Below are 11,766 nucleotides of genomic sequence, written 5' to 3' on the forward strand. Positions count from 1 at the left end.
ACACAGAGAAAATAAACACAAAACCAGGCTTTGTTCATTTTACAAAAATAGCTCTTATGAGATTTAATGCCTGTCTCCATTTTACAGATGTTCCAGACAAAAATCAACCTCCGTATTTTATATATAAGAACAGAACTTGTGACAAGCTGGAACATCCTCTCTGAGCTTGAGTGAGTGTAGAAGGTCACCTGGGTAAAAACCTGCCTTTAGCTTGTTCAAAAAACATCTGTGGTAACGTCAAGTGTTCCCAATAATGATCCAGAAAAACAAAAAGAAAAGACATAAACCCCAGACTTCACAAGAGAAACAGAGATTCCTTACAGAACAGCTAAGGAATATCTGGTTAGGTAATTAAAAAATGCACCAATGTTTTCAGGAACTATTAAGCAAAAATGGCTACTATAGAGTTATATAAGGGAGCACCTACAGGTTGAATCTCTTCTGCTTTATTAGGAAGCTAAAAAAGACAGAAGAGAACCTTATCCTGGCGAGGTTATCTTCATTACCTGGAAGTTCTGCAACCACAGGCAAAACAAGGCGAGTATTTTCCCCTCTGAGAGGCAAGCAGGCTGCATTTTGAGACTTCTTATTTTACAATTCGCCCTCCCAGACAAGATTTCCAAAGCAAATGCTAAAACCGTCTCAAGTTAAGATTATAAATAAATAAAGAGGAGTGACAGGACTCCCATGGGATATCCTGACTTATGCTACAGCAGAAAATAGTCTCTTAAATCTGAGCACGAAGTGGTTTGAAATAATTTACATGTGATCCATACCCTGTGACGTGCCTCTTATTTTTGGTTCTTGTTCTCTCAGGCATTGAGGAGATTTATGTGGGATTTCAGTGAGATTAACCATATGCACTCCCAGGAGTTCTGGATGTTGTCACAGGCCTGCCAAGCAACCTAAAGGTGAGGCCTGCTGCCACAGCATGATGCTTAATGAGGACAGGATGGGGTTTTAATTAATTTAGCTGATTCTTTGAGCGTTGCTGTGTTTTAGTCTTGAGTGTGCACGTCTAGATTGAGAGCTGAGTTCCTGGGGAGACAGCAGCACTGTGGATTAGCACTTATTAGTCCAGGCTCACAGCAAGTAGAAAAGACTCAAGTCACTCTTCAAGTTGGTTTGAGGACCAGGAGAATAGTGATGAAGCCTCACTATCCACCTAAAGCACAAGCTGCAGGCTCAGCAGAGGTAACCAGGGGTCCCTGCCCTTCTCTGAAGGCAGCAGGGGGTTGGGCACCCTTTAATTCCGGCACTCCGAGGACGTCGGGCTGCGAACTGTTGACATCAGGTGGGACTTGTAGGTCTTGCTCAGGCCGGTCATCCAGAACTTGAGAAGTTTGACATTGTCCTCCTCTGCAGCTCCCAGAATGCTCAGCAGTTTTTGGGTATCCTCCTTGGGTCTGCTGTCCACTTTAGTGAACTTAAAGAGGACTTTCACTTTACTGCAGGAACAAGAGATTCCTGTCATTATCAAATGGACTCACACGCCATCAAACAGGGAACAAGGAGGAACTGGAGCTTCTCTTGGCACCTACTGCAACTAAATGTTAATAAAAGCTTCAACCAGGGTTTTATTGAAACTGTTCTCATGCTTTGATGAAGAAGGGTGATTAGTTAGGGAGATGACTCATTTTCAGTAATAATGGCCGTATTTCTAGTTTGTTTTTTTCATTCTAGCGGAAAGTAGAACAATTAATTGTGACAACTGGGAGACACATCCAGTGCCCATCTGCCTTCAGGTAAATTCACAAAGTCATGATGTTCCATGAATTATTCACATGACTGGTCTTCCTTTACAGCTACCTGCACCTCTGAAATGCAGTGCCTGAAGGCAGAACCTGGGCATGTGTGTGGGTGTCAGCTGTGCCGGGGTATGGCCACACTGACAGGCACAGAGGGATCTGCACCCTAATCCTCCTAACCAAGGTGAGGCAGGCAGGTGTTGTCATGCAGGTAACCTACAGATGTGTGAACTGAAGCATAAAGGTTAAGAACTGCTGAAAGCCAAAAAGAGAGTTAGGACTAGAGTAGGAAATTCTTAACTCCTGACTTAATTTGTTCCTGTAAATCCAACTGAACTGCAGCAGAAGTCACCTGACTGAAGTGTGTCCTGCACTCTGCTGTTGCTGCTCCAGGAGCAGAGCCAAAGCTGCTCCTCTGAAAGCAAGGGAGCTGTACTTACTTCATCCACTCCTCCTTCAGACAAACAAGGCACTGATCCACAACATCCACAGAGAGGTTCTGGTTGGTCAGGGCAGCTTCGATCTTGTTCAAGATTGTTGGGCCAACTGCAGGAGCAGAAAAAAGGGAAAGGGTGAGAAGGAGGACACACAAGCTAAAGGTTACACATTTACTGCTTACACCTTTCCTACTAAGAATTGTTAACTATATCCCCCAGTGGCCTGCTGGGATTTCATTTCCATGGGAGAGGAGCTAAAGGTCATCCCATTAGAAAAACATCTGATCTAAGAAGCAACATGGAATTTAGTGAAGGACCCTGGGACATCCAAACAGGTTCAGGGGCCTTTTTGTTTTTTCTTCAGATCCACTTTTAAACTCCTGCTTAGCTTTTGTTGTTCCCTTATCAAAAGATCATTAAAAATACAAGGTTATGAAAAGACCTTCATGCTTCTTAGTACAATATGCAAACATACATATAAAAATATTAACCCCAACTTATACTTGATTTAATGTTCCACTTGTTAAGGGCAGTTCCAGGATACTTAGTGAAAAAACAAACCAGCAACTAACCCAAGGCATTCCTGGACCACTTTTTGGAAGTCCCTAGGAGACTTTTTTTCCCCAGCAGTCCATGGCCTAGTAAGTTTGATGCTGTGGTGGAGAAAAGACCTTACAGTGACTATTTTTGTGCAGAAGTTTCTGGACATGCCACTGACTGGATGGAAAATAAACTGGTATATTTATACATGTGGGATCAACAACAGGAAGAGCACTGTGCAGACAGCAAGTCTCTGCTTTGCATCTCTGTCTTCAGGGACCAAGAGGAAGGATGAACCATCTGCTGTGTCTTTTGAGACACCCAGTGAGGTAAATTCAGCTAAATTAAGACTTCCCAGAAAAAACACTGATGGACCTGACTCAAATCACCTCTAGGTGCAAGTGTTCAACTGCTGGAAGGAAGTAGGTAAAATTAAATAGAAAAGTCTGGGTATTTCTCTGTCACTCATATTTGACTACCAAGTGGAACATGGAAAATCAGTGATGTCATGGTCCTTACAAGTTAGCCTTATAAATAAATAAACACACAAGTATCCCAGGATTGAAAGTGTTCACTGTGGGTTACAGAATTTCCCTACAATTTTTCTTATACCTATGTTACAGAATCCATTTCTCATTTATGAAAATTAACAGGCAAAATGCTGATCTGGTAGAGCACATCTTTTATAACTGAACAATCTGTGGTGAACCTCACCTTGAGCAGCTAAACCCCAGCTGAATATTGACCTGGCTTCCACCCAAACCTCCTTCAGGGCCAGTACATGAAAACCAGTTAAAGATCAAGATGCTCTTTTAATCTCAGTGACAGAGGCTCTTTCTGCTTCCAACTCACCCACCTCGATCTGCTGCCACGGGGCTCCCACTGGTGACAAGGAACTCGTACTTGTTGAGGGACTGCTCATCATCAAACAGGGTTGGGTAGAGGCTGGAGCGGGTGGCAGCACGGACTTCTACGAGGACTGCAAACTCTGCAGCAACAAGAGCCCAAAAGAGCATGAGCTGTGCTAGCCTAGATTCTAAAATACAGCTACAGACCCTGCTTTGCCTAGAGAAGGTGTCACATTTTTCAGTCACTGAGCAGGCAGAGACACGGGGAAAACAAAATGGAGTGGTTCAAGCTTTATTTCATGCAGCCAATACTTTTTTAAAAAAAAAGTAAATCTAGTGTCCTTTAACATGACTAGGGAGGGGAGAGGGTTCTGCAAGAGGCTCTTACCAGATGCCAGGATGTGGGGTGGGATCTGGACGTGTGGGCTCAGGCCCAGGAAGTTGCAGCGATAGGCCTCCTCGTACTGGTCACTGTAGGGGATGATCCGCACGCACCCGACGGGCAGCATCGTCTGCAGGGGAGGAGACCAGCCCAGAGAAACTCTGGAATTCAACAACTAACTACAGTTCTCTCCCTGACTTCCAGGGCTAAACCTGGAGCTTAGCTTCCAGGCTAAGACCTGGAGCACTGCTTAGGCATATGCTCCTGATTTGGGGGATCAAAGTAACCTACTCAGCTTGAGAGCCCCTGCAGTCACTGAGGACAAGCAAGATATCCAGAGGCTGAGGGGATTTTGGTTTTTGGGTTGTTTTGATTGCTGTTTTTTCAGAACCACATAATTTAGAACACACTCTTCACAAGATTATATGTCAGGGCAGATCATTATAAAGGCTGGAGTAGTAGAGAAATACATGTAAAAATATACAGCCAAGAAACAAAGGAAAAGGTTTCTACCCGCAGGACATCAAAGGCAGACTGGACAAGATCCATATCCTGAGCTTTCCAGATGACCTGGTTCCCCATCAGAACATGCCAAGCCAGCATTCGGAATGCTGATGCCCCAAGAACCTGGAAAAAAAGCCCCAAACCATTCTGCATTGGTTATAAACTTGAGTGAAATGTCTAGTTTGCTCTGTTAAAAACATGAGTGACAGGTAGGAAAATGGCTAGACCTGAACAGTAGGAATGGATACATGAACCTTCCCCCTCAGCCAGGTCACAGGAAGCACAGGAGAAAAGCAAGATCCATACAGAATAATTTATTCTATTTGTAAATTATTTTTCCCTCTGAAACACTTTTTTTAAAAGCAAATATTACTTGGCTTTGCAGATGCTGCTGAAGCTCTGTATTAAATTACTGCCACTGCTCTGGGGAAGAAGAGAAGTGCAGAGTTTGAGAGAAATCATCTGACCCCACCCCACATGACTGATGATCACCAGAGGCCCACGTGAGGAAGGGAGTGTGCCCAGAGATCCAATTCACACCATGTTCCTAGCTGGGCAGGCCCTGTGCTGAACACAGCACCAGGGAATGTGCAGACTGCAGGAACTGAATGTATCTTTAAAAAAAAAAAAAAAAAACATTATCAAGAGAAAAGAGCTTGTGAACTCTGCAGCCTTTGTTACCTGTCTCATGTGCCTGAGAGAGCGGAAGACAGACAACCTTCTGTGAGCCACATTCCAGCTGTTGCAATCTGGCATCAGAGAGGTTTCAGGGGAGCTTTTGGACAGCTCCTGCCCTTCCACAACATCTGGCTGGGAAGAAGGCTTCTCTTCTTCCTCAGAACCGTCCCAGCCTTCTGACTCTTCTTTCAGATCTAAAAAAAGGGGGGAGATGGGTCATAAAAATTGCTGCTCTCTAGGAATGGAAAGTGGAAAGTGCTCACATGCTGCAGCCATGTGATTTTGGGTGTATGTGGGAAGAGAGAGAGCTCAGAACACAGTAACTGAAAGTACTGGTAGCAGCACAGACACACTTTAGTGTTAATTCAGATAAAAAATAACTACTCAAGGGTCAAGAAGGAATTTTCATCTACAGAACAGAAAGTCACATTTTTTGATCAGCTATGTTCTCTATTCTTGTTTTAAAGGTTATGGACAAAGCTTTGTAGATTCTAGTCTACATGGTTAATAAAATAGTTAAACACAGGGAAAAAAAACCAAACAAACTATGATCCTTTACTTTTAGAAAGTTTGTAGAAAAAGAAGCAAGAAATCCATATGTTGTGACTACAAATCCTTCTGGCTGTACAGATTCACTGGGAGGGCCTGCCCAGCCACAGAGAACAATAATCTTAATGATGCAACTCTGCTACTCAAGTGACAAACACCACGCGCAGAGAGCCTTTGAGGTGCCTGGATTTCACATTCCTGTCAGAGCCATGTCCAGAGGGGAGAGACTACCAGGAAGGTGAAGCTGATGAGCAATGGCTGTGCTTAAGATGCTGATCAAAGGACTCAGTGTTTCATCATCCAAAGCATTCTCAGAAGGTTGTTGCAGCTCTGGAAACCTCTCCTCTGTCTCACCTGCAAGTTTTTCCATCTGAACGAGGGTATCTTCTGTGGGTGCTCCCTCCAGAAGCTTCTCTGTAAGCCGGCTACCACAAGCCTTCAGCAGCCTGGAGACATTGAAAAGAAGAGAAGCAGAGTCATGCAGCTTGCCAGGTGCAAAAATCCAGTAAGAAACGTGATGTCATGATGTCAAACAAAACATCCAAGCACTAACCACTTTGTGCTACCTTCCAGCACATCCCTGTGATTTCCTCAGTGTGGGACTATCAGCCCATCTTACAATCCCTGCCACACAAAGTCACCCAGATCCCAGCATTCTGCAATTTCTTTGTGCAGCATGCTTATACCCCATCCAAATCACATGCCAGTGTTGCAACCCTCCCTGTGGCATCTTTCCAGGGAAGTTTAATGAGCCAGTCAGGCATTGGAACAACTGGACTCCCTCAGAGCCCAACAGCTGCATCTCCCATGCTGCTGATCCCAGCACAGGGGCACTGTCAGGTGAACCACCATGGTCTGTCACACGTGAATTCCAGGTGCAACACACTGGGGGGCAGGAGCATCTTTTATTTCTTTCTTCCACACTGCAAAATCTTTCCATCTGCATAGCCACAGCTTCTATTAGCTTCTATTAGTATTACTTCACAGCAAAAAGACATTTTTTTGTCCTAAAGACATCAGTGTTGGCTCCTTCCAATTCAGACGCTACTTAGCAAAGTCTAAGCATTACCTCAAAAACAAAACAATACCCAAACACTCAAATCCCATTCCCACTGTTTCAGGCTATGGCAGCATCCTCCTGAGGAGGGAGCTGCCCAAGGAGAGCCCAGCAGTGGCATTACCAAGCGAAGGAGGTGTGCAGGCAGGCCCAGAGGTTCTCGTCGTTGGTCAGGGAGGTCAGGGAGCGCGCGGCGTTGCCGTTGCGCTGGTGCAGGAAGGGGGTGAAGGCCGTGTTCATGCGCTGGGCACGCTGGGGGCACCCAAACTGCTCTGCTTCAAACACCTGCACACACAGCAAGGGCAGCTCACAGACTCAAAGAGGTTCAGTGTTTGCAAAACTCTGGCAAAAAAACCCCCAAAAACACCGAGTGAAAAGGATGTGTCACACAGACTCATCCAGTCATGGGAAAACAGAGAGAAGGGACATCTTATTCTTAGGACTGAAACTATCATAAAGTAACACTTGTGCTCCAAAATCATTGTCCTTCCCTGATTTACTTTATTACATTTGTAACAAAGGTGTTGTCTACGAAGCCTGTGAAAAGCACTGAGTGTTTCAAATCCCATTCCTTCCCTCCTACATCCCCAGACACTGAATCTTGGAATGGTTTGGGTTGGGAAGATCAACTTGTTCCAACCCCCCTGCCACAGGCATCTGCCACCTTCCATGAGACCAGGATGCTCTAAGCCCTGTCCAACCTGGCTGTGAACACTTCCAGAGATGGGGATACACATCCCTGGAGCCTTGTGTCAATCTTCATGACCTCCCTGAGCCTTGTGTCAATCTTCATGACCTCCTGTCATGAGCTGGATCAACTTTTTGACTCAGCTGTCAATCAGGGATCATGATGCTGCACTGACACTGAGTCACAGGGACTTGGGGCACTGACCCACCTTCAGTGCTTTGCCCTGGAGCTCATCAATGATGCCTCTGATTTTTCCCAACAAGAAAGGCCAGGAGTTGATGAGGTAAATCCGGTCCATCATGATAGTGATGATGCTGTACCAGCGCTGGAAACCTCGGGCCAGGCTGTCTTTGATAAAGAAGGTGTGGCTGAACACAAAACCATGCTGCTCATCTCCAAAAAAAATAGGGCCTTCACGTCCTGGACAGACCTGAAAGGAAGGGACACACACCAAAGTCATTAAACGCATCACAGAGTAACCAACTAAACAGCTCCCTGCACTTTGACACCCACTTGGTGAATAAATGAAGCCTTTTTACAATACTATCCCAAAAGTGTGGTCAAACAGCCTTCCAGAGATTTTCTAAAAACACTCCAAATCCTTCAATTTAACTGTATTTTAAGAATTCAGCCCCATTCAACTACAATACTGAGAATCCAGAAGGAATTTTGCTGATCCTGACACACAAATGTTCATTAATCTGTGAGGTTTTTCCTTCAGGTCTATTGGAGCATGAATATTAATCATCTATAAAGGGCACTCAACACCACATTCAGAGGTTTTTACAAAAACCAGGTTATCTTACAATGACAAATAATAAGCACAAGGAACAAAACCAAAGAAGGCATTTTTTTAGCCTCACAAGGTGAGAGGAAGGAACCCTTGAGGTCATCAAAGATCAAGCTAAAAAATAACACCAATCCTGCAATAAACAGACTTCTGTGCCTGCCTTTCCACCTGGTTCCCTGCATGTTTCAGTCTGCACAGAGCAGGCAGGAGAAGCAATGGAATATCTTGGATTTGAAGTGATCCTGGAGGCACAGAGAGCTTCTCCCCGTCCCCCAAGGCAGGTACCTCACAGCTGAGGCTGCGGACGCAGGCCTGGCGCACGATGCTGAACAGCTGGGGGTGGTTTGGGTGCTGGTGGCTGACGTACTTGATGGAGGTCTCCTTGTCGTGGCTGACGTACCCTGGGTGTCCTCCTGCAAGAGAGCGGCAGCCCTGAAGGCAGAAAAGCAAATCCAGCCATAAATGAGTGTGCAGTACCTCAGGTTTCCAAAGAGCTCTGACTGTTCCCTCCAGAACACCATAAAATGTTATTTACACACACAGACAGGAACACAAAGACTCAGAAGACAAGGAAGGTGAGTCAGGGTCAGGATTTGAACTCAGCTCCTCACACAAAACTCTGATTTACTTCCTCTGCTCTTATGCTCATTTTCCACCATTTAATTCCACTGTGAAGTTGGTGCTGGTAAAGTTCAGTTACAGCAGCTGTGAAACCAACTGGCCAAACAAAACTGGCCACTGAGGGGAAGTAATAAATATGTCAGAGGAAGTACTGATAGAAAACAAGTGTGAGAATCATAGAATGGTTCGGGTTGGAAGGGACCTTAAAGATCACCTCATTCCACCCCCTGCCATGGGCAGGGACACCTTCCACTATCCCAGGCTGCTCCAAGCCCCATCCAATCTGGCCTTGGACACTTCCAGGGCAGCCACAGCTTCTCTGTGCCAGGGCCTCAACACCCTGACAGGGAACAATTTTTTTAGTATATATCTAACCTAAATTTCCTCTCTTTCAGTTTCAACACACTACTTCTTGTCCTATCACTGCAGTTCCTGATGAAAAGTCCCCCTCTGGATTTCCTGCAGGCCCCTCTGACACTGGAAGGTTGCTGCAAGGTCTCCACACAAACTTCTGTTCTCCAGGCTGAACAGCTCTGAATGACTGAGAATATACATTTTTCTTATTGTTTTAATTGGTTTTGCTTTTCTTTTTTTTTTTTGTTTGTTTCCTAACCAATACTGCTCTTAAACTTACTATTAATAAATGATCTGACCTAATCTAACAAAGCAAATGCTCTTCAGGGAGGAGGAAAGCATTTCTCAGCCACAAGAGAATCACAGATCACAGAGCTTAAATAGACCTCAAGGTCCTGTCAAGGTGTATGTGTTCAATAGCTCCCTCATCTTCTTGTCATGGATCATTAGGATTAGAGTTAGGGCTGGCTTGCAGTTTATGAGGACTTGGAGACCTTCTGACACATACAAAACAAATGCTGCTCACATTTTTATTTGCCTCTAAACAATTCAATTTACATCAGAGAATCCCAGAGCCCTTTAGACAAGCCAAGGACACGGATGCCCACACACAGATTTCCCCACTTGCCTCACACATGTCTGATTTCTTTGGCCCTGGGCTGCTGGAGTCGGCGCTGGCGCCTTCGGCCGGGCTGTGCGAGCGGATCCGGCTGCTCATCTGAATTCCCCCTTCCTCCTCCTCGGCCTGCTCATTCTGCCCGGAGATGTCCCCGCTGCCGGCACCCTGCGGGAGCGGCGAGTGCAGCACCTCGGTGCAGAACAGGGTGCGAGGGCCGTGCAGCTCACAGAAATGGCACAGGGCCACGATGGCGTTCATAGTGAGGGCTCAGCACAGCCGCCAGGCCTCCTGCAGCAGGGACAGAGCACACGGTCAGCACGGGGGCACCACGGGGTCTCACTGCTGCCAATGCTGCTCTGCATCCCACCGGGAGCAGCTGGCCTTAAGCTTGGCCTGAGTCTGAGACCATCGAGTCCAACCTGTGACCAAACCCCACCTTGTCACTCAGATCAGAGCACTGACTGCCATTTCCAGTCCTTTCTTAAACACCTCTAGGGATGGTGACTCCAACACCTCCTAGGGAATTCCACTGATCCAGGACCAACCTTCTGTTTGCTGATGGGATGGCCTCCAGCAACTCAACCTGCCATGTCCAGATGCTGGACGCTGATCCAGGACACCTCAGCCCCCATATGGGGGTGAATGGGGCTGGACCAATCCCCTCATGCCCAGATACCTCCAGTATCACAGGGACAGGTTCAGGGAATCTCAGAATGGTTTGGGTTGGAAGTGACCTTGCAAACCACTCAATACAACCTCCTGCCATGGCCAGGGACACCTTCCACTGTCCCAGGTTGATCCAAGCTCCATCCAACCTGAGGCTGGACACTTCTAGGGATCCAGGGGCAGCCACAGCTGCTCTGGACAACCTGTGCTAGGGCCTCACCACCCTCACAAGACAAATTTCTTCCCAATATCCTATCCAACCCTGCTGTCAGTTTGAAGCTGTTTCCCCCTTTCCTGTCACTCCAAACCCCTGTAAATAGTCTTGTCCCATCTTTCCTGTAAGTTCTATTTAGATACTGAAAGGCCACAATTAGGCCACCCCGATGCCTTCTCCTTTCTAAGCTGAACAATCCAAATTCTTCCAGCCTTTCCTCAAAGGACAGGCGCTCTTCCCCTCTGATCAGCTTGGTGGCCTGCTCTGGATCAAGGCTGAGCTCGCACAGAGCAGACCCCCGTGGCCGGAGCCTCAGGCCGGAACGGGCCGGCCCTGCTGAGCGCCCACGGACCCGAACGCTTCAGGCCCTGCCGGACCCGGGCCGGCCTGTCCTGCCGGGTCCAGTGTCCGGTTCCCCGTGCCCCGTCACCCCCGGCCTGGCCCCGGTTCCCGTACCCGGAGCCCCCGCTCACCGCGGCTCCCCCGGCCCGTCCCGTGTCCGCGGGCGCCTGACACCGACTGACCCACCGGCCGTACCACCCCCACCGCCAGCTGGGGGGGGACGACAGGGACAGACAGCTCCCCACCCGCGCGCCGGCCGCAGCCGCGGAGAAGCGAGAAGATGGAGAACAAGGTGGAAGAGAGAGAGATGAGAAGCCCGTTCGTACCGCGGGACTGAGCTGGCCGTCCCGCCGCTCTCCCGGGGAGCCGCCACCCCCCGGCTGCCGCAGTGGCTCGGCCCAGGGCCGCCCTGTCCACTGGGGCCGGGCGGAGCCATTACCTCAAAGGAGGGGGGTATGAGGAGGTCTGGAAGACGCATTTTCCCCTCCCGCGCTGTATCTGCCCAACTGTCACATCGCAGAGCGGAGCAGAGGTCTCAGATCATCGGGGACACGAGAAGGGACGAGCGGCATCCAGCGATCCGCCGGGGCCGCCACGGAAGTGGGCCGTGCTCCCCCCGCGGGGTGGTACGGGCCGCTCTGTGGCTCACATGATCCGCGGGCTCTGGGAGGGGACCTGGGGTGGCCGCGGGCGGAGCCCCCGGAGGAGCCGGAGCCGGGACCGGCACCG

The 11,766-nt window shown here is 48.0% G+C and overlaps 1 protein-coding gene across 4 annotated transcripts; it reads right to left on the reverse strand.

Moving 5' to 3' along the window:
* Positions 1 to 29: 29 nt before the first annotated feature.
* Positions 30 to 11,495, reverse strand: FLCN (folliculin). 4 transcript variants are annotated; one of them, XM_059862164.1, is made up of 12 exons: positions 11,477 to 11,495; positions 9,825 to 10,103; positions 8,507 to 8,653; positions 7,640 to 7,861; positions 6,868 to 7,028; positions 6,041 to 6,132; positions 5,141 to 5,331; positions 4,469 to 4,582; positions 3,962 to 4,085; positions 3,582 to 3,713; positions 2,189 to 2,294; positions 30 to 1,448 (listed from the first exon to the last, which is right to left on the reverse strand). In XM_059862164.1, exons 2-12 carry the CDS (start codon positions 10,071 to 10,073, stop codon positions 1,247 to 1,249), a joined length of 1,740 nt encoding a protein of 579 aa, XP_059718147.1. In that variant the 5' UTR covers positions 10,074 to 10,103; positions 11,477 to 11,495; the 3' UTR covers positions 30 to 1,246. The 4 variants fall into 4 exon arrangements, with proteins under 4 accessions (XP_059718147.1, XP_059718146.1, XP_059718144.1 ...); XM_059862163.1 differs by lacking the exon at positions 11,477 to 11,495 and adding an exon at positions 11,364 to 11,463; XM_059862161.1 differs by lacking the exon at positions 11,477 to 11,495 and adding an exon at positions 11,169 to 11,316.
* Between the last annotated feature and the right edge of the window lie 271 nt (positions 11,496 to 11,766).

This window comes from Haemorhous mexicanus, chromosome 17 (genome assembly GCF_027477595.1).
Source record: "Haemorhous mexicanus isolate bHaeMex1 chromosome 17, bHaeMex1.pri, whole genome shotgun sequence".
In the NCBI taxonomy this organism is placed as follows: Eukaryota; Metazoa; Chordata; class Aves; order Passeriformes; family Fringillidae; genus Haemorhous; species Haemorhous mexicanus.